The 23,935-nt window shown below is 42.6% G+C and overlaps 1 protein-coding gene across 1 annotated transcript in view; it reads left to right on the top strand.

Annotated features, from left to right (window-relative positions):
• FLG (filaggrin) overlaps positions 1–23,935 on the top strand; it is a 49,615-nt gene that overhangs the window by 5,046 nt on the left and 20,634 nt on the right. The window contains 12 exon segments of the mRNA XM_079156001.1: positions 1,423–1,581; positions 2,173–3,438; positions 3,440–3,568; positions 3,570–3,723; positions 3,726–3,802; positions 3,804–3,885; positions 3,888–4,030; positions 4,032–4,199; positions 4,201–4,609; positions 4,612–4,787; positions 4,789–5,016; positions 5,018–5,212. Of these exon segments, the coding sequence (XP_079012127.1) occupies positions 1,444–1,581; positions 2,173–3,438; positions 3,440–3,568; positions 3,570–3,723; positions 3,726–3,802; positions 3,804–3,885; positions 3,888–4,030; positions 4,032–4,199; positions 4,201–4,609; positions 4,612–4,787; positions 4,789–5,016; positions 5,018–5,212 (3,165 nt within the window). The 5' untranslated portion in view covers positions 1,423–1,443.

Below are 23,935 nucleotides of genomic sequence, written 5' to 3'. Positions count from 1 at the left end.
CATGCCTCTTTATGTTTTCTTTTTTCTTTCCTGATTTCTATTGAATTAATGGAGTTTTAATTTTCCCTTTTCCTCTGTAATGTTTAGAAGATATAAATTCTATTCTTTTAGTGAACATCCAAACATCAAATATACATTGATTTAACACAGCAAAAATTAATCAATATCTATTTTGTCTTACCATCCAAGGCCCACAATTACTTTAATTCTGACTACTACAGTCATGTCTTTCACATTGCTTCTATAGTATTTTAGATTCACCTGTTTTTTAGTCCTAATGTAGTTATTTTAACTTTCATAAATGAATTCCTACTTAGATTTATTGAGACACTCATTAAATTTTTGACCACCAATGAGATAAAACTGAACATGCTATTTCTTTTTTTTTTTTCTTTTCTTTCTTTATTTATTTTGATTCAATGTACACAAATGGGGTACAACTATCATTTCTCTGGTAGTACACGAAGTAGAGTCACACCATTTGCATAATCAAACATGTACACAGGGTAATGATTTTTGTCTCATTCTATTATTTTTTCCTTCCCCCCCCACCCCCCTCTCCACCCCTCATTTTTCTCTATACAATCCATCCTTGCTTAATTCTTGCCTCCCGAACACGCTATTTCTTAAACAGCAAAATGAAAACCAATCAAACCAAATTGTTATAATATTAAAAAGCTACTAAAGACAAACTATTCAATTAAAAATAGTCTAAACTTCACAAAAAAAGGCCAATTTTTAAAAGGCAAATTGAAAGTTCATTTTGTGTCTTGACAGTTGGCAAATTGGCTTTTTCAGCAACTTTTATCATTTACAAAAATCAGCTTTTTGGTTGGGGGTAGGTACCAGGGATTTGACCACAGGGGCATTCAACCACTGAGCCACATCCCCAGTCCTTTTTATTTTTGAGATAGGGTGTTGCTAATTTGCTAAGGGCCTCACTAAATTGCTGCAGTTGGCTTTAAAACCCACAATCCTCCTGCCTCAGCCTCCCAAGTTGCTGGGATTACAGGTGGCCACAACCACATCAAGCTAAAGTCAGCTTCTGAGAAGTGATTTTCAGCAAATTCTTCTAGTAAATTTTCCTGGTTCTAGTTAGTGAGTTTTTTCTGAATCCTGCTATGAGCAACAGCCATATCGGCAAGAGGGATGATCTTACTTAGAGCATACTAAGGTCTGTGAAACTACAAAACTACTGCTGTGAATGGGTTCAAGTCCCAGAAATTAGCAGTTTTAGTAAATCTGTCAAATTCGTTGCTGATTATCACTATGTAGATAGTAGAGAGTTTTTCATGATCAGCTTTCATTTTAAAGATGGACTACTTAGGAGCTATAGCTTAAAAAGTGGAAAATCAATATAATAATTAAAACTACTTTAAAAATGAAGTATAAGAGAAGTAAACTTTTATTTCTTCTTTCTAGTTTCACATATACTGCCTAAAGATGTCTACCATCATGGAGAACATCATTGCCATCATTGATCTATTCCACCAATATTCAGAAAAAGATAAGGAGACTGACACCCTGAGCAAAAATGAGCTGAAGGAACTGCTGGAAAAAGAGTTTCGGCCAATCCTGAAAGTAAGAGCTAGGTGATAGGACCATAGCAGAGCATTTGTATTCTTCATCAAAAATCTAACAAAGGACTGTTCTGAATGTTTTCTGAATTATTTTATTTTAGAGTGAAACTGAGTTAGCCTTATTTCAAAAGAAGTAGATTCTTTTAATTTACCTTTAAATGCACTGCACGTACATACACAGACACGGAATGGGAAAGAAACATACATATTTATTTCCAAAGAAATGAATGCCACTTAGTTTGCTCTTTGTAATGTTCTTCACAAATTAAGCTTATTAATAGGGTATATTAAAAAAAACATAAAATAAGGATTATTTGAAATTGTGATGCTTGAAATACGAAAAGCAGGCAATTACCCCATTAACACATTAACTTATTTCATACTAAGTCTTTAACACTTACTTAAAACATATTATCTACAGAAATCACCTGAGTCAGCATGAGGTAAAAACATCACAGTAAAAACCTCATAGACCTAGTTCCATTCTCTGATACAAAGAGATTAAATAACCAAAATGAACCCGGACTTACTGAGAAGACATTGTGAATAAATATAACATACTCTCACTCTATTATTCCCCCGCCTTGTACAGAATCCGGATGACCCAGACACAGCAGAAGTCTTCATGGAAATCCTGGATATAGACCACAATGAAAAAATTGACTTCACAGAATTTCTGCTGATGGTATTCAAGTTGGCTCAAGCATATTATGATTCCACAAAGAGACAAAATTACCAAACATCAGGGCCAAAGAACAAAAGGCATAGGCATCATGATAAAAATGAAGCAGAGGACGGAGAAGAAGAAGAAGGAGGAAGAAAACTAACAACTAGGAATTCAAGAAGAACAGAAAGAAAGTCAAGATCAAAGAGTCCAAAAGGAAGAGGGAAAAACAAACATAGGAGTGGTTCTGGAGGGCATGGAAAAAGTGATTCAAGCACACATAGAGACACAAAATATGAGCAAAAACATCATGGTTCAAGGGGAAAGAACAAAAGGAGGCCAACCTCCTCAGATATTAGAGAGATAAAGAAAAACGTAGCTCCACAGGACAGTGAAAGAGAGAAATATACACAAGAGTCAAACGGACACATTGGATCACATCCAAATAATGAACAAAATATTGCACGTACACAGGTGAAACAGACCAACAGATGCAATGGATATACTCACAAAGAGAGGAAACAGGGTATACAATATGAATCGGATACTTCAAAAGGAGATTCAACCACACAAAACAGATATGGCAAAAGCAACGAACAGGAAGCAGAAAACACCAGGGACTCAGGTGCCCACACCTCTCATGGACAGGCTCATTCTGCCCACGGCCAGCAAAGAACAGGCCGCAGGGCCGGACAAGAAACCCGCCGCGAGCACTCCGTGGACAGCTCCCGGCACCAGGCCACGGGGCAGGGGCAGGCCACTTCCCGGACTGACAGACACCGGGAACCCAGCGTCGGTCAGGCCAGCGACAGCGAAGGACACTCCGAAGACTCCGCCAGGCAATCCCAAGCGGGCCAGGGAAGGTCCGGGTCCACGTCAAGGACCCAGCGAGGATCTACCCACGGCCACGCCGCAGACAGCGCCAGGCACTCGGGGTCGCGTCAAGGACAGACGGCCAGGCACACGCAGCAGTCGGACACCGCTCACGGCCAGTCAGCCTCCGGCTCCAGGGGAGCACAGGGGAGCCGACACGAGCAGCGGGCAGACAGCGCCCGGCACTCCGGGGCTGGACACTCCCAAACCTCCGCCGCATCCCGTGAGCACGGACGTGGGGCGTACACACACAGCGAGGCCAGTGACAGCGAAGGGCAGTCGCAAGACTCAGAGGGTCAGTCCACCTCAGGCCACGGCCGGGACCGGGACCAGACAGGGCCACCGCCAGGAATCCACCAGCGGAGGGTCCGGGGAGAAGACCAGGCACTCCGGAGGGTACTCTCGCCTGTACCTGGTAGACACTCAGGAAGAACAGTCTGAGTCGGCGGCCCAGAAGGTCCCAGTCCACTACCAGAGCGACACAGGGCTCCCGCCAGGAACACGCACGGGACAGCACCAGACACGGGGCCTCCCAGGACCGCCAGACTTCCACGGGCACACACACCGACTCCTCCCGGGGAAGGTCCGGAACCAGCTCCGGCAGAACACAGGATCCCGCCACGAGCAGGCACGAGACAGCTCTGCGCACTCCGAGTCCGACCAGGCTGAGGCCCACGCTCGCGGACCACTCAGCGTCCGGCAGTAGAGGGGGAAGACAGGGATCCCGCCAGGAGCAGGCACGAGACAGCTCGGGGCACTCCGGGTCCAACACCGCCAGGCGGCCTCCCAGGGACGGTCAGGATCCAGCAGCGCAACCCGCCAAGCCCACGGCCACGAACAGGCAGCGGACAGCGCCCGGCACTCAGGCGCCCGCTCCTCTGGCGCACAGGCTGATTCTGCCCACGGGCCAGCAAAGAACAGGCCGCAGGGCCGGACAAGAAACCCGCCGCGAGCACTCCGTGGACAGCTCCCGGCGCCAGGCCACGGGGCAGGGGCAGGCCACTTCCCGGACTGACAGACACCGGGAACCCAGCGTCGGTCAGGCCAGCGACAGCGAAGGACACTCCGAAGACTCCGCCAGGCCAATCCCAAGCGGGCCAGGGAAGGTCCGGGTCCACGTCAAGGACCCAGCGAGGATCTACCCACGGCCACGCCGCAGACAGCGCCAGGCACTCGGGGTCGCGTCAAGGACAGACGGCCAGGCACACGCAGCAGTCGGACACCGCTCACGGCCAGTCAGCCTCCGGCTCCAGGGGAGCACAGGGGAGCCGACACGAGCAGCGGGCAGACAGCGCCCGGCACTCCGGGGCTGGACACTCCCAAACCTCCGCCGCATCCCGTGAGCACGGACGTGGGGCGTACACACACAGCGAGGCCAGTGACAGCGAAGGGCAGTCGCAAGACTCAGAGGGTCAGTCCACCTCAGGCCACGGCCGGACCGGGACCAGACAGGGCCACCGCCAGGAATCCACCAGCGGAGGGTCCGGGAGAAGACCAGGCACTCCGGAGGGTACTCTCGCCTGTACCTGGTAGACACTCAGGAAGAACAGTCTGAGTCGGCGGCCAGAAGGTCCCAGTCCACTACCAGAGCGACACAGGGCTCCCGCCAGGAACACGCACGGGACAGCACCAGACACGGGGCCTCCCAGGACCGCCAGACTTCCACGGGCACACCACACCGACTCCTCCCGGGGAAGGTCCGGAACCAGCTCCGGCAGAACACAAGGATCCCGCCACGAGCAGGCACGAGACAGCTCTGCGCACTCCGAGTCCGACCAGGCTGAGGCCCACGCTCGCGGACACTCAGCGTCCGGCAGTAGAGGGGGAAGACAGGGATCCCGCCAGGAGCAGGCACGAGACAGCTCGGGGCACTCCGGGTCCCAACACCGCCAGGCGGCCCTCCCAGGGACGGTCAGGATCCAGCAGCGCAACCCGCCAAGCCCACGGCCACGAACAGGCAGCGGACAGCGCCCGGCACTCAGGCGCCCGCTCCTCTGGCGCACAGGCTGATTCTGCCCACGGCCAGCAAAGAACAGGCCGCAGGGCCGGACAAGAAACCCGCCGCGAGCACTCCGTGGACAGCTCCCGGCGCCAGGCCACGGGGCAGGGGCAGGCCACTTCCCGGGACTGACAGACACCGGGAACCCAGCGTCGGTCAGGCCAGCGACAGCGAAGGACACTCCGAAGACTCCGCCAGGCAATCCCAAGCGGGCCAGGGAAGGTCCGGGTCCACGTCAAGGACCCAGCGAGGATCTACCCACGGCCACGCCGCAGACAGCGCCAGGCACTCGGGGTCGCGTCAAGGACAGACGGCCAGGCACACGCAGCAGTCGGACACCGCTCACGGCCAGTCAGCCTCCGGCTCCAGGGGAGCACAGGGGAGCCGACACGAGCAGCGGGCAGACAGCGCCCGGCACTCCGGGGCTGGACACTCCCAAACCTCCGCCGCATCCCGTGAGCACGGACGTGGGGCGTACACACACAGCGAGGCCAGTGACAGCGAAGGGCAGTCGCAAGACTCAGAGGGTCAGTCCACCTCAGGCCACGGCCGGACCGGGACCAGACAGGGCCACCGCCAGGAATCCACCAGCGGAGGGTCCGGGGAGAAGACCAGGCACTCCGGAGGGTACTCTCGCCTGTACCTGGTAGACACTCAGGAAGAACAGTCTGAGTCGGCGGCCAGAAGGTCCCAGTCCACTACCAGAGCGACACAAGGGCTCCCGCCAGGAACACGCACGGGACAGCACCAGACACGGGGCCTCCCAGGACCGCCAGACTTCCACGGGCACACACACCGACCTCCTCCCGGGGAAGGTCCGGAACCAGCTCCGGCAGAACACAAGGATCCCGCCACGAGCAGGCACGAGACAGCTCTGCGCACCTCCGAGTCCGACCAGGCTGAGGCCCACGCTCGCGGACACTCAGCGTCCGGCAGTAGAGGGGGAAGACAGGGATCCCGCCAGGAGCAGGCACGAGACAGCTCGGGGCACTCCGGGTCCCAACACCGCCAGGCGGCCTCCCAGGGACGGTCAGGATCACAGCAGCGCAAACCCGCCAAGCCCACGGCCACGAACAGGCAGCGGACAGCGCCCGGCACTCAGGCGCCCGCTCCTCTGGCGCACAGGCTGATTCTGCCCCACAGGCCAGCAAAGAAACAGGCCGCAGGGCCGGACAAGAAACCCGCCGCGAGCACTCCGTGGACAGCTCCCGGCGCCAGGCCACGGGGCAGGGGCAGGCCACTTCCCGGACTGACAGACACCGGGAACCCAGCGTCCGGTCAGGCCAGCGACAGCGAAGGACACTCCGAAGACTCCGCCAGGCAATCCCAAGCGGGCCAGGGAAGGTCCGGGTCCACGTCAAGGACCCAGCGAGGATCTACCCACGGCCACGCCGCAGACAGCGCCAGGCACTCGGGGTCGCGTCAAGGACAGACGGCCAGGCACACGCAGCAGTCGGACACCGCTCACGGCCAGTCAGCCTCCGGCTCCAGGGGAGCACAGGGGAGCCGACACGAGCAGCGGGCAGGACAGCGCCCGGCACTCCGGGGCTGGACACTCCCCCAAACCTCCGCCGCATCCCGTGAGCACGGACGTGGGGCGTACACACACAGCGAGGCCAGTGACAGCGAAGGGCAAGTCGCAAGACTCAGAGGGTCAGTCCACCTCAGGCCACGGCCGGACCGGGACCAGACAGGGCCACCGCCAGGAATCCACCAGCGGAGGGTCCGGGGAGAAGACCAGGCACTCCGGAGGGTACTCTCGCCTTACCTGGTAGACACTCAGGAAGAACAGTCTGAGTCGGCGGCCAGAAGGTCCCAGTCCACTACCAGAGCGACACAGGGCTCCCGCCAGGAACACGCACGGGACAGCACCAGACACGGGGCCCTCCCAGGACCGCCAGACTTCCACGGGCACACACACCGACTCCTCCCGGGGAAGGTCCGGAACCAGCTCCGGCAGAACACAAGGATCCCGCCACGAGCAGGCACGAGACAGCTCTGCGCACTCCGAGTCCGACCAGGCTGAGGCCCACGCTCGCGGACACTCAGCGTCCGGCAGTAGAGGGGGAAGGACAGGGATCCCGCCAGGAGCAGGCACGAGACAGCTCGGGGCACTCCGGGTCCCAACACCGCCAGGCGGCCTCCCAGGGACGGTCAGGATCCAGCAGCGCAACCGCCAAGCCCACGGCCACGAACAGGCAGCGGACAGCGCCCGGCACTCAGGCGCCCGCTCCTCTGGCGCACAGGCTGATTCTGCCCACGGCCAGCAAAGAACAGGCCGCAGGGCCGGACAAGAAACCCGCCGCGAGCACTCCGTGGACAGCTCCCGGCGCCAGGCCACGGGCAGGGGCAGGCCACTTCCCGGACTGACAGACCACCGGGAACCCAGCGTCGGTCAGGCAGCGACAGCGAAGGACACTCCGAAGACTCCGCCAGGCAATCCCAAGCGGGCCAGGGAAGGTCCGGGTCCACGTCAAGGACCCAGCGAGGATCTACCCACGGCCACGCCGCAGACAGCGCCAGGCACTCGGGGTCGCGTCAAGGACAGACGGCCAGGCACACGCAGCAGTCGGACACCGCTCACGGCCAGTCAGCCTCCGGCTCCAGGGGAGCACAGGGGAGCCGACACGAGCAGCGGGCAGACAGCGCCCGGCACTCCGGGGCTGGACACTCCCAAACCTCCGCCGCATCCCGTGAGCACGGACGTGGGGCGTACACACACAGCGAGGCCAGTGACAGCGAAGGGCAGTCGCAAGACTCAGAGGGTCAGTCCACCTCAGGCCACGGCCGGACCGGGACCAGACAGGGCCACCGCCAGGAATCCACCAGCGGAGGGTCCGGGGAGAAGACCAGGCACTCCGGAGGGTACTCTCGCCTGTACCTGGTAGACACTCAGGAAGAACAGTCTGAGTCGGCGGCCAGAAGGTCCCAGTCCACTACCAGAGCGACACAGGGCTCCCGCCAGGAACACGCACGGGACAGCACCAGACACGGGGCCTCCCAGGACCGCCAGACTTCCACGGGCACACACACCGACTCCTCCCGGGGAAGGTCCGGAACCAGCTCCGGCAGAACACAAGGATCCCGCCACGAGCAGGCACGAGACAGCTCTGCGCACTCCGAGTCCGACCAGGCTGAGGCCCACGCTCGCGGACACTCAGCGTCCGGCAGTAGAGGGGGAAGACAGGGATCCCGCCAGGAGCAGGCACGAGACAGCTCGGGGCACTCCGGGTCCCAACACCCGCCAGGCGGCCTCCCAGGGACGGTCAGGATCCAGCAGCGCAACCCGCCAAGCCCACGGCCACGAACAGGCAGCGGACAGCGCCCGGCACTCAGGCGCCCGCTCCTCTGGCGCACAGGCTGATTCTGCCCACGGCCAGCAAAGAACAGGCCGCAGGGCCGGACAAGAAACCCGCCGCGAGCACTCCGTGGACAGCTCCCGGCGCCAGGCCACGGGCAGGGGCAGGCCACTTCCCGGACTCTGAAATTTGTCAAGCATATTAACCACCGAAGCCTAGAACAAAAGAAAACCTTCCCAAACAGAACTGGTTCTGACTTTTCATTTGTCTATTAGAATAACAGGATGGGCAAGGCCAAACAAAAAAGTGACCATCGATACTGGGAAAGTTAGGCACGGAATGAAGGAGAGGTACATGGTGGCCTGTTTGCTAGTGGGTGTTCTTTGGGGGATTGTTTTTGGCAGTGCTGAGGCTCAAATCTGGGACCTCTTACATGCCAGGCAAGTGCTCCACCACCAAGCCACATCCCTAGCCCATCTGCTAGCATTTTAGAACTATTTTTCCTTTAATAGGACTCATGATTTGTCCTCAACCTAGACCTTGAGCTTGGAGCTGTGTACATATCTTTTAACTTCAAAAAGGTTTTTAATTTTGTTTCACATTGAATTCTCAATTTCCACAAAAAAATAAAATAAAATAAAAAATAAAAATTTCAAGGAGTATATAATTTGAACAGGTTTAACTTCCATGAAATTTTCTGTTTCAGATTAATTTCCTAGGATTACCCACACCTCATTTTGCTCCCTGAATTTTCACAACTAACTACTTTTACCTTAACTATTGGTATAGGAACTTTTTATCTGACCTGTATAAAAGTATAAAGATTTATAACTTACATACAAAATTTAATTTATAGTAAATAAAAACAATAATGACTTCTTTTGAATTTTAGTTCAAAAATATTCAATGGATATTACAGTTCCCAATTAATGATCTTAATAAATAAATAACATTCTTGAGGGAAAAATCATTTACTTTTTATTTTCTTTTCTCCTCTCTCTTGTTATTGGAAGAATCTATTCATGTTTCCCTAAGATTGTTTGTTTTGTTTTTTTTTTTCAATTTTAAAATGTATTTTAATTGAAAGTAATGTATATTTATAAAATACAAGGTGATCTAACTGTAGAAAAATTCAATAAAACTAATTAACATACCCATCATCTCACCAACTTACCATATTTTGTGATGTTAAAGATCTATTTTATTAGTGATTTTGAAATATGCACTACACTATTATGAACTACAGTCATATACAGTGCAATACATCACTAAAACACAGTCCTTCAGTCTAATGGAATTAACATCTTCCCTTTCCCAACCCAAACCCCACTTCCTCAGCCTCTGGTAACCATTTTGTACTCGGTTTCTATGAGATCAACTTCTTCAGCTTCTACACATAAGATTATATAGTATTTGTCTGTGCCTAGTTTATTTCTCTTAGCATAATGCCTTCTGGTTTCATCCATGTTGTAGTAAATCATAGAATTTCCTTTCTGAAGACTGTATGGTATTCTACTGTACATACATACCACATTTTTTTTATTTATTTATCCATCCATTTATGGACACTTGGGCTGCTTATGTATATTGGTTATTGCGATAATCTTGAAATGAACATGGGAATGCAGATATCTCTTCAACATACTAATTTTGATTCTTTTGAGTACATATCCAGAAGTGTGATTGTCAGTTCATTCACATGGTAAGTCTATTTTCAGTTTTTTGAGGAATGTCCATGCTGTTTCCAAACTGGCTAATACTAATTTACATTATCACTAAGAAAACTGGACATCCTTCTCTCCCCTCTGCTCCCACTCCAGTGTTGGGGTTGAACCCAGGGCCCCAGGCATGCTATGTAAGCATTCTAGCAATAAACTATATCTCCCAGCCCCCAAACTGGTCATTGTAACATGCTACATTTTCCAACTTATTAAGATTTTCTTTGATGTCCTCCTTTGTGTTTATTCATTAGGTTTATTTGGAGAAACTTCATCTTTGATGTTAATAAAAATGGAATTTTTCTATTATATCCTGAATTAATGATTTATATAAGAAGCTATGAATTTGTTTATGCTGATCTTGGATTTGGTTATTTTGCTGCACCTACTTTGTTTTTTAATGTTAATCAATTTTCTTGGGTTCATTTTGTCTGAAACTGATGAATTCTTTTCAATATTTATACTTCATTTCTTAATTTTATGATGATAAGATACACCCAACGTAAAATTTACTGATGATTATGTCATTTTTAGGCATACTATTCAGTGACATTAATCATTCATATTGCTTTGCTTTGTAACAATCACCACCCATCCATCCAGAAATCATATTTTCCCAAACTGAAACTCTGTACCCATTAGACATTAACTCACCATATTCCTCAGCCCCTGGAAGCCATCATTCTGTTTTCTGTCTCTATGAATTTGACCACTGTGGGCACCTCATACAAATGCAATCAAACAATATTTTCCCTTCTATGTCTGGCTTATTTCACTTACCATAATGTCTTTAAGGTACATCCATGTTGTAGCATGTTTCATAACTTTCTTCCTTTCTAAGGCTGAATAATACTTTATTGTATGTACATACCACATTTTGTTTGTCCATTAACAAAATGCAAATTTGGCTTATTTCCCCCTTTAAGCTATGGTGAATACTACTACTATGAACACAAATGTGCAAATCTCTCTTTAAATCCTGGCTTCCATTTCTTTTGTAAATCTACCTAGAAGTGAAACCCCATTTCTTATAGGTTAGGACTATGCATATATTAATAGCAATAGCAGGAATCCTTGTCTTATTCTTGACTTCAATGGTATATTCCCAGTATTTCAGCATTTGAAGCATAATGTTTGCTATAGGTTTTTGTTAGTTTATAAATGCCATCGGATTAAGGGTGTTCTTTTCTATTCCTAGTTTGCTGAGAATTTTTATCATAAATGAGTTCTTAATTTTATCACATGCCTTTTTCAGTCTAGTAAGATAATTACAGGGATTTTTTCTACTTATTTATTAATTACATTAAGTATCTTGATTGATTTTCAAAGATTGAACTGATCTTGCAATCCTATGGTAAATTTTATTTAGGAAATATATTTGGCACATTCCTAGAGTTGATATGTTCATATTTTATCACAACATTTGTACCTCTGTGTTCATAAGTGAAACTGACCTATAGGTTTATTTTCTGGGGCTTTCATTATCTAATTTTCATATCAAGGCTATACTAATCTGATTAAGTTAGCTGAGAGTTTTTATTCTTTTCTGTTGTTTGTTTATCCAGCCTAAGTTTATATCTGTTAAAAGGATAACTATTCATTTTGTCCAGAAAACATAAACCTAAAATAAAACCTACAGCTAAGGGAAAGTATGAACTAGGATGGCAGAAGTAACAGAATTTCAAAAAAATAAAATAAAATAAATGGCCTAATCTAATTAATGAAAACATTTCTGAATTTGATAACAACAAAATATTAAACAATGTGCTGTCTATAAAAGACAAAAGTCATCAAATGGTTGAAAATAGAGCAATGATGAATACTGACATGGATGCACTTGATTTTAAAATTAGGTGGAACTGGAAGGAAAAAAACACGATTTATTAATCAAGTGTTGAAACTCTAACACAAACTTGAGGATCTCTCTGCAAGAGTAGATACAGTTAAGGAAGAAAATCTGAAAAGATAGCCTCTTCAACAAATGGTGCTGGGCAAATTGGAAATCCATAAGCAGTAAAATGAAATCAACACCTATCTCTCACCATGCACAAAACTCAACTCAAAATGTATCAAGTACCTAGGAATTAGACCAGAGATCCTGCACCAAATAGAAGAAAAAGTAGGCCCAAATCTTCATCATGTTGGCCTAGGACCTAACTTCCTTAACAAGACCTAGAGTACAAGAAATGAAAGCAAGAATCAATAAATGGGATACATTCAAACTAAAAAGCTTTTTCTCAGCAAAGGAAACAATCAATAAATGTAAAAGGAGAGTCTGCAGAATGAGAGAAAATCTTTTCCACATGCGTGCACTTCAAACAGTTGATAAATCTCCAAAATTTAAAAAGAACTTTAAAAACTTTATACCAAAAATACAAATAACCCAATCAGTAAATGGGCTAAGGAACTGGGTGGATACTTCACAGAAGATATACAACTGATCAACAAACATATGAAAAAATGTTCAACATCTCTAGTAATTAGAGAAATGCAAATCAAAACCACCCTAAGATTTCATCTCACTCCAATCAGAATGGCTATTATCAAGAACACAAGCAACAACAGGTATTGATGAGGATGTGGGGAAAAAGGTACACTCATACATTGCTGATGGGACTGCAAATTGGTGCAGGTGCTCTGGAAAGCTGTATGGAGATTCCTTAGAAAACTTGGAATGAAACCACCAGCTACCCACTCCTTGGCCTATACCCAAAGGACTTAAAATCAATGGTTATATCGGCTCAATTCACAATAGCTAAATTGTGGAACCAACCTAGATGCCCTCTGATAGATGAATGAATAAAGACACTGTGGGATATATACACAATGATTGTAGTCAAAAAGAAGAATGAAATTATGGCATTTGCAGGTAAATGGATGAAGTTGGAGAATATCATGCTAAGTGAGATAGACCAATCCCAAAAAAACAAAGGACAAATATTTTCTCTGATAAGTGGATGCTGAGTATATATGAGTATATAATATACTGAAAACATTTTGCATCCCTTTTGTGATCTAATTTACATAATAGGGGTGGAAAGGGAAGAATGGAGGAACTTTGGATTGTGTAGAGGGAAATGAGGAGAGGGGACAGGGGGAAGGAAAGATGGTGGAATAAGACAAACATCATTACCCTGTATCCATGTATGATTACATAAATGGTGTGACTCCACATCATGTACAACCAGAGAAATGAAAGGCTGTACTCCATTTGTGTACAATGAATCAAAATGCATTCTGCTGTCATATATAACTAAACAGAACAAACAATAAGAACTATCAAGTTCACAGTAGTAAATAAAAGTTTTCCAAATATATTTTCTTAAATTTGCATTTGTGATATTTAATAATAAGATAAGATTACTGATTTCCTTTTTATCAACTGAAAACAGATTGAGGCTGAAAGCACCCAGAAACCACTCCAGATGCAGGAACTCACACAAGAGATTTTATTAAGCAGACAGGTAGAGTGTCTCCCTTGCAGGGTAGGAGAGAGAAAATGAGAGAAAGAGAGAGAGAGAGAGCATGCATGCAAGAGAGAGAGTGAAAGCCAGGAGGAGAGAGCATAAAAGCAAGAAGGGGGGGGGGGGGAAAATGGCAGGGGGAGCTATTCTTAAGTAGTCAAATTTCGAAGGCTGTAACAGACCAATGACTGACGAGAATGTTCGCAGGCTGATGAGTGGACCAATGACTGATTAGGATGTTCACAGGCTGACAATCTGGGTTGTAAAATGGTGTGGGGGAGGGAGAATAATGGCGGCAGCAAAATAGCAGAACTGATGCCAACATGGCTATAAAAATAGCCTCGTACTGGGAATTTTTTTAAAAACTTCCTTTTGCAAAGAATAACCCACTTGGTGTCTGAAAAACTAGGAGTTCTGGCCAAGCATGTTAAGTACAGAAAATCTTGAGGAAAAACAGAAATCTGGCAAAAAGAAACTTGGCAAATAATAGTAACCAACTACAAATGTTTTCATTCCATATTTGTGTTCTCTCTAGCAGAATAGATTCTTTGAGAAATAGATATGAAAGTGGATTAATTTTGAATAGCCTTATGTACACCTTATGTTAAGGACACCATTTGTAGTTTGATCTCAAGGTTTATTTTTAGTACCCAGTAGATTGACTTTTGCATAATTTCTTTTCTTTTATTTTTTCCTTCTCCCCAATCCCAAGGCCCTGGGGATTCAAACTCCGGTCCTCATGCTTGCTAGGCAAGCACCCGAGATGAGCTATATCATCAGCACTGCATAATTCCTTAAGAGAGTATATTAGTATCAGAATTATGAATACATGGGAGAATTTTCATATATAATTGGTCATTTTAATCTTAGTATTTTAGCTCACTTGTCCTCCCAGAATTTTCTATAAGTTCAACAACTTGGTTTGGAGAATTTTAGTCTTTTCTAAGCAATTTTTAAAAATTCAGTTGGTAGAATCTGGTAAGAGAATCAGTATGAAATATTACATTAAGATGTTATAAAATGAGAAGATTCACTCATATAACTTATAAGTTACTAGATTTGGGCTACTTTTAATCATGGAATAATCTTATATACTAGTGTATGATTTGATGAATGACTTTGGCTGTATGAGTATAAAATATACTGCAAATATTTTGCATCCCTTTTGTGACCTAATTTACAAATATTTAAAATTGTGTTACAGTTCTGCTTTGCTGTTTAATAAAAATATGTTTGGGAGAAAAAAATCAATATACCCTCTCAGAACTGATAGGTCAAAAGTGAGCAGAGGTAGCATATATCTAAAAAATAAAATATAATCTCAAGTTATTGCAAACATACAGAACTCTTTACCCACAAAAATGAGATTATGCATGCTCTGTAATACATTATGCAATCAAAAAGTACACTATTCAGGCCATAAAAGAAAAATTCTGAAAGAGCAGCATCCTATAACCTATGTGTCTCTCACCATAATCGCTAAATAATAAGAAATGAATAGCTTTAAGAAAAAAAGCTCACGTTTCCAAAATATGAGCTTTTTGGAGGTGGGGGTGGAGGGTCAAACAGAAGTCATGAAGAGGATTGAGAAACACTTGGAAATACATTATTATGAAAATTCGGGGGAGAAGGATCAAACAGTTCATAAAGGGAAAGTTTGGCATTAAATACATTTGTCAGGAAATAAATAGGGTAAAAACAAATCAAGTAATAATAATATATCCTAAGTATTCAAAGGAAGGCATGGGCAAAGAACAAGAAACCAAAGAATAATTACAAAATCAGAAATCCATGAAATAAGGAACCAAAGTAATAAGAATTAATAAAACTCTGTTTTTTTCTTTTTTTGGTACTGGGCATTGAACTTAGGGGCACTCAATCACTGAGTCACATCCCCAGCTCTTTTTTCTATTTTATTTAGAGACAGGGTTTCACTAAGTTGCTTGTGCCTCACTGCTGAGGCTGACTTTAAATTCATGGTTTCTTCTGCCTCAGTTTCCTGAGCCAATTGGATTACAAGCGTGTGCCACCCCCCTGGCAAAAACACTATTTCTTTGAAACAATTAATAAAACACCCACTTATACCAAAGCTAAACTAAGAATAAAAGAGATGAGATAAAAATACAGTGGTCCCTCAGTGTCCAGAGGGTGACTGGCTCCAGGACTCTCGAGAATACAAAAATATTTGAATGTTCCTGTCCTTAAATACAAATATAATATTTGCACAGGCCCTACCCACCTTCCCATATACTTTAAATCATTTCTACTTATTACTCACCTAATGCAATGTAATTGCTACGCAGATAGTTGTTATACAGTATTGCTTAGAAATAATGACAAGAAAAAAGTCTATTACGTTCAGTACTGATGCAATTTTTTTCCCCCAAATATTTTCAGTCTGTGATTAGTTAAATCTGGGGATGCAAAACCCACAGGAGATAAAGGTCCTGATACATAACAAAGCAAATACACAATAAGAAAGACTACATGACCACCGAACATGTTAACACTTTTGAAAACCTAGATTAATGGGAGGTAGACCTGGAAAAAATATAATTTGCCAAAACTGGTACAAAATGAAATAGTTCAATTCAACAAGCCAGTAAGTGTTGAATATTTCCTTTTCTCATCTTGAAAACAAAGTCACACCCAGTTCACTAAGGAGTTCTACAAGATTTTTAAGGAAAGATTCTTGTTTTACATAACTTCTTCCAGAAAAGGGGAAGAACAAGCTACTCAACTAATTTTATGAAGTATTATAATCTTGATTCCAAAAATGGAATATGGGCAATACAAGAAAATAGAATTATAGTTTCACTTTATTTATTAGTGTATGCTTTTAAATCCTAAATAAAATATGGACTATTAAATATGATTGTATGCAACAATGGATTTTTAAAGAACACTGTATCATGATTAACTCAGTTTGATGCCAAAAATGCAAAAGTTATTCAATAATCTTTGTAATTTGTCACTTTAATAAAAGAGAAAAATAATGTTTATCTCAGTCAATGTAGAAAATATATTTTAGGCATCGCAGTATATATCAAAGACAAAAAACTCACACTAGAAAGAGATGGTAAGTTTATTAACTTGATGTTGTATATCAAAAACTTATAGTATACCTCATAATTAATTAAGAAACTTAGAGGCATTCCCTTCAGAACTAAAATCTGGGACAATATTATTATTAGTGTTTAACACAGCATAAGATATCCTGCTCAATGCTATAAAAGAAAAAATATATTGATTGAAAAAAAGAGAGAAAATGTGACTTTTTTTTTCAGATGATATAACCTTACAGCTAGGAAAAAAAAACAAAATCAGAAAATTATTGGAACTAATGGGAAAATTCAGCAAGTTTATAAGATGTAATTAAGTTGTAAAAATTGAAAACATTTCTCTTACCAATAATAATCATGAAGTTATTAAAATCAACATTCAAAGTAGCAACAAAAACTTAAAGTAACTAAAAATTAGCAATGATTTGTATATCTTCATGGAGAAAAATTTAAAATTTAATAAAGGACATATGAATACATAGACATTCTATCTTTTTGTTGGGATGACTTAATATTATAAAAATGACAGTTCATATTAATCTGAAAATTCAACAAAATCATATCTTAAAATATTTTGTTTACTTTTTTGAGAAAAGTGATAACCTTAATTTACATGCAAAAATAAAATTCTATAAATAGGTAAGTCAACATTTCAAGAAAAGGGTGAGTGAGGGAACTTGCCCTACTATGTATTAAGATATACTGTACAATCAGTAATGAAAAAATGTGACATTATAGAAATAACAAATAGAACAGTGAAATATAAAAGCTTAGAAATATAGCCATGTTTATGTTTATCTATATAACTATATGTAAATTTAATATACAGTCAAGTGGGCACCACATATTAATGGAAAAAGATAAATGGTTAATAGAGTTGCAAACCTAGATAAAACCTAAATAGACTTTTTTTTTTTAATTTTAGGTTTTACCTAAAACCACATACAAGGGTAGACTCCAAACTGAATAAAGATCTAAAGGTGAAACTTAAAACAACAAAGTAAAAAGGAGAAGATATAAGAAAAGGGTAATCTCAGGGTAGGAAGGATATTGTAGACAGAACTTCACATGTAACATAGTATAAAAATAGAGGTGACATTATCATAATTAAATATTTCTGTTCAGGGAAAGACAGTATGAAAAAAGTTAACAGGCAGATGACAGATTGGGAGAAATTATTTGCAGTGTCTAAAACTAATAATGTACTAATATCTAAAATGTACAAGGAACTCCTCTTAAGCAAGAAAAGGAAAAAAAGAAAAAAGAAAATGGGCAAAATTTTTAAACAGGCAATTTACAGAATAGGTAATTAAAGTGGCTTTGTAATGTACATAGAGCTGCTCAAACTCACTAATTAGGGAAATAAAACTGAAATACAAGTGATATTGGCTGGAAAATATTAGGAAACTGAATAATTGTTGAGAGTTGGCAAGGATGCAGGTTTATGAAACCTCATGCATTTCTGGTAGGAGAGTAAATCTGTTCTAGAAAGCAATCTAACAGTATTTAGTCAAATCAAGTATGCCATCTAGTAATTCTACTTCTTTGTTTATGACATGAAACATCTCTCAGAGATCCATAACAAATAAATAAATAAATAAATAAATCTGTGTGTGTGTGTGTGTGAGAGAGAGAAGAGAGAGAGAGAGGAGAGAGAGAGTGAGGAGAGAGAGAGATCATCATAATATTGTTTTTAGCACTGAGGAATTGGAAACACTCTGTCCACTGCCAGGGAAGTGCACAGATATACTGATACATGCACAACAATGCATAGTAATAAGCAATGGACTAGATATACATAGAGAAACATGAATGCTGAGTGAAAAAAAGTAAAAGAAAGAGATCTACCATATATTGCACTTAGTAAAAGTCAAACTATGTTAACATAAAAATAATAATGTATATTTTACATCAACTCACATAAATTAAGAGATACACAATAAACTTGTTAGAATAATTGTCTAGTGGGAGAGGAACAGAAGGATGGGAATAAAGAATGAAGAAGTTTATCAATCAACTATTCCAAAGAAGACTCTGCACAGACCAATAATTATAATGTGCCATGAAGTAAGGAATATAAGCAACTAAAATTTCTACACCTAGTACACCTAGAACTCATATACATACGTGTGTGTGTGTGTGTGGTGTGTGTGTGTGTGTGTGTGTGTTTATAAATGCTGATGATTCAAGTTGTCAAAAAATCTGGGGCCCAAGTGTATAAAGGATAATTTTGCAAGCTTTTAAAATTGTGAGTAAGGGAAAACATCTTTGGTGAAGGAATAGGAGGAAATAAAAGAGCAGAGACCTAAGAAAATTAGGGTTCTGGATCTCTGACTTTTTAGAAGATAAAAGGCAAAAAAGGCAAGAAATACTGAAACAATTTTTTTAAAGGAGAAACTAGGCTCATATTGCCAGATATTTTGCAATGCTGCATGGGGCTGAGCTCATGAACTCACACTCAACTTTCCCACAGAAGTTTCTAGGGCCAGACCCCCTATTGTCCTCAGAGAGAACCCTGGCCTTGCCTCCAACGGAATTTATTCTTTAAAATGTATAATGTGTACTGGTTTTGGTTCAGCCTTGATTTGGAGGAAAAGGGGACATATGAAAGAACAGAGAAGAGGGCTTGTTAGTCCCCTTTTGTTACCACTCTTTCTTTAACATACCTCTGGTGATCTTGCTGTTTTTTACACTTAGTATAGATGGAGAGCACAGGAAAAGTAAATAGCAACTTTATGTTAGTTCTACTCCACTTGAAATAACAGAAAAACTCAAACTTTATTACCTGAAAAGGGGAATTTATTGGTTTATGAAATTGAAAAGTATCAAAGTAGACTTACCAGGCAGTGTTCAATTTGAAATTCAAAGGATACCAACAGGTTCAGGTGAGTTTCTCAGTCCCTCATCTCTGCTTTCCTCTCTGTTGACTTCATATTTAGATAGGCTGTTGACATATAGTTGTGAGGTGGATATAACAACTCTGTCTACATCCTTCTATGTTCAAATATCAAGGTGCAAGAGGCTGAGGGAGAAGAACAATGCTGTGTCTTTACTGGTAATTCCCACAAGAGTCCTGAGGTTTGCTCTGCCTTAGACATCTCATCCACCCCTGCCACCACATATCCAAGCAACATTTTTCATCTTTAGAGTCAAGGTAGATCCCACACACCACACCAACCACACAGTAAGAATGGGCAATTGGGGAATTCACAATGGAAATCAGGGGACTGCTGCCAGAATAAAGTGGAATGTATACAGAGGAGGCAAGAAATAAATACATGTACCTAAAGTAATTTTTATCAATTTGAGTAGTGTTTGTATTCATGATTTCCTATGCCCCTAAAGTTACTCTTTTCCCAAACAGATGAAAATCTTCTCCCTGATCTTCTAGAGTAAGCAAAGGGATTCAGTAGATCACACTGCACCTTAAAGGACCTTCAAAATTTCCATAAACTCATGGAAAGAAAATTAACTCTTGAAAAACATTTTGAAAGGGATATACCTTCCTGCTCTTGTTTTTTGATGGACCATATAGACAAATCAAATCAAAATAAGAATAATCAAATCAAATCAATCAAAATAAGAGTGCCTCATGTTGGGTATATCAATTCTGTAAGACTTCATAGTTATGCAATACTAATAATTGCCATTTATTGAACATCTGCTACAATGCCAGGCAAAGTGCCAGACCATGACATATAATTCATTTAATACCCTCAAGAACCATGCAAAGTAGGTATTATTATGCTCACTTCAAAGATGAGGAAACAGACTAAGGGAGGTTAAGAAATTTGCTAAAAGTCAAAGAGCTGGTAACTGGAGGAGCCAGTAGTCAAATGCAAGTCTGAGAAGTTTGTGAAACTGTACTGTCACCACTGTAGCATGGGTTTTATGATCTTGGCACTAATTAGGGTACCAATATTATGAGCACAGTGTTACATGAATTCAACCAGTTCATGCACCTCATCTAAAAAGTTCTTATTATTAGGAATTTCATGAGAAATTAAAAAAAAAAAAGATTACTTGAATGTAACTAAATCTATACTGTGGAAAAAATTCCAAGAGTTTTCTATTAATTACTTTAAACATAAATATGTGAAATATTGTCAGAGTGTACTTTGCAGGGGTAATTAACTGGTGGACTGATTAGGAAAATGTTAGAATGAGATAAAGATGTAGATTCTGAGAAATATGAATGATTAAACAAAATTTGAGAACAACAACAACCAAACACCCTTAACCTCTCAAGTAATGCCACCCACAGAAGAGCAGAGAAATCCTGAAAAGAGCCAAAGACTAACCCCTGGGTTCCAGACAAAAATGCTGGGTTTGAGAAACACACTGTGGGTGCCACCAAAAACAGTTAATTTGATTTAGCCCTTTCTCCAAGTTGTCTGGATGTCCTAAAATAAGATACATCTCTTGAAACAAATGCTTGAAGAAACTGGGAAAATCATGCCTTAGGAGATGCTGATAAACACATGAAATGTTAGTGGAGTCTGCCTATACCTCAAGGATCACCATTATGTGAGAACCTATGAGGTTAACAAAAAGAGCATTATTCATCTCAAAAGTCACACTTAAGGACTTTGGAGCCTTCACTCAGTGATTCTCTGGACATATGGTAGTTTTAAGGTCCTAAATTGTTTTTTTTTAATTTTTACTACAAGCAGAAATTGGAAATAGTATGCCAGTATAACTCCAGAGTGGTTATGATGTTCACCTTCTGAACTCATCTAGTTGCCAGACTATAGAGACTGTGTAAACCTTCTGGCCCCATAGCTAAGCCACGTATGCTATTGTGGGCCCTCCCCTAACTACATCTGGGTGACAGGGTGTGGTACAAAGTTTGGTTCTGGGCTACACCATAAATCATGTAGATTATCAAACATTGCCCGATATACTGAGCAGTGATGGATGAACAACCAACCACAAGACTTATAAGGGGGAAATAAAATCCACATTGATTAAAAAAAAAGAATAAGAACTAAACAGATAAACACCTACAGGTACTAGAATTTTAGTGAGGGTCCCTATCATTTAGAACAAATACTTACCTTCAGGAGGGGGAATTTAAAGATAAGAAGTTACCTAAAACTCAGGAATAAGTATCAGATCACCTATGCTGTTAATCTAGCTTTGATTCCTCTCAAATGATTATAAGACCTCTGTCTGGCTCCTTGTCCTTCAGTGATTCTTGATAGGAACTCTTCTTGTTCTTCAGTCTTCCTTATTAAAATCCTGGTCTAAGAAATGAGCACTACAGTCCTGCTACCCACTGATGTTCCCAATGTCTGCCCATCTAAACCTCCTGTTCATGGTTTTTTCCATACTAAATACCATCCACCTGTCCAGACCCAATTTTATTGAGTTTCCCCTCCCTAATTTGCCCTACACCAGCAGCTGGACAGAACTCTATCCTTCAGCCTCTTGTTCTTTCACCCTCCATTATTCCCCACATCCAATGTACCACCAAGGTCTGCTTGTGGAAATGTCTCTTCCCATCCATAACACTGTTGATGCCTTAGTCTGAGGTTTCAATCTCTCTTTCTCTTTATATTTCAATTGTCTATATCCAACTCAATCCACCACCATACTCCCAGCACTTATTTTTACTGAATAAAAATCTGATCCTGTTATTTTTCCACTTGAAAAAACCTTCAGTTGCTACCCATATAATAAGATAATATACACATCACTCATCATTAATTCTGAGGACTTTCTATATAGTCCTTTAAGGTCCATCTCCCTCTGTTTTTCCCCTATACAATCCAATAAATGCATTCCTTAAAGCTTAGCTCAAATGTCACCTCATCTTGACCACTCTAAAAGAGAATGAACTGATTCCTCATCTGTCTTATATTAATTTCAAATACTTTTATTATAACACATATCACATTGTTTACATGTCTGCTTTCCTCATCAGATTATGAATTCTTTGAGAACAGGGAACATACCTTCTTCATTTATAGGCCTGTGACAAGCACAGTGACTGACAAGTAATCAGTTGGCAACAAATGTTTGTTGAATGAATGAATGATCCCTGAACATTGTGACATATCTTAATCTGAATTTCCCTAGTCACCTGCAGAAATTTTCCCTGCAGAATATATTCTTATCTCTCTGCCTATCATTTCTCTATGTAAAATATACCTATACATAAAGGGGAAAGGTGAGAAAGGAGAGTAGGAGCATATTTAAGTTCCAACCTCTCTCGATGTTCCACATTCTCCTGTAATTACTGGCCTATGCTAGACCCTGTCTGAACAGATAATATTGGTAAAGCCTTAGTCAGAAATCACTATAATGTCTCTTTCCTGGCTCACTTCTGAATTCTTTTTTCCAAGGTTTTTAATGCCACACCAGTCTGTCACCAATCCTTACTATTTCTATGGGACTTGAACTGATGAATGTTCATCCTTTACCACTTGAACTGGCTCTTTGCTGATGATACAGTCCACCCAAATATCTTACAATCCCTCTGGTCATAATCATTCAAGAATTAATTCATGAAGACTTTTCCCCTTAACTACACGGCATGATCAGTGGCTTTTCTATTCTTTTTTGTTATTGTTTACGTCTTAATTGTTAGGAAAACATTCATATAACATATTTACTGTATAGCTATACCTCCCTTTACATTCTAGAATACCTCTAGTCATCTCTACAGTTGTACTTGAGGGATTTAATAAACCCACATGACTTTTGGGAAAAAATAATCTTATTGATATAAGCACTTCTGGAGAATATCTCTTCACTATTCAAAAGGCTCACCTCAACATAGTTTTCTCTGAATCTGCCTTTCTCTCACACATACTATCAATTGTGTGTGTGGTGTGTGTGTGTGTGTGTGTGTGTGTTCAGTGACCTTCTGCATCTGTAGTAGCTAGAATAACATGTATGTCACATACGCCACCACCACCACCACCTATGCTGCAGGCTTACTTCAGTTATATTCTCAATTTCTAACTTGCCAGCCATTCTGATTTCCTCTTTTCCAAACCTAAGTGAAACTGTCTGAGTAGCCACATTGGACATGCATGTAAAAAACTGAAAGATGATATACATTGGCATAAAATTGCTTGCTTATATCTAGAAAAGCCTCCCCACCCTTCCATATATTACTTAACAGTCTCTGTCTTTCTCTGATTCTGATTCTCTCTCTGACAGAGAGAGAGGAAAAAAAAAAGAATGAGGGTGAGAGAGAACAGGTTGAAGAAAGTAAAGTCTGAGGGCACTGAAGACAACTTGAAAAGTTTGCTTGGAATCAACAATA

Source organism: Sciurus vulgaris, assembly GCF_902686455.1.
Source record: "Sciurus vulgaris genome assembly, chromosome: 1".
NCBI classification, from domain to species: Eukaryota; Metazoa; Chordata; class Mammalia; order Rodentia; family Sciuridae; genus Sciurus; species Sciurus vulgaris.
The sequence above is the reverse complement of the archived record's forward strand: the minus strand, read 5'-3'. Positions and strand labels throughout refer to the sequence as shown.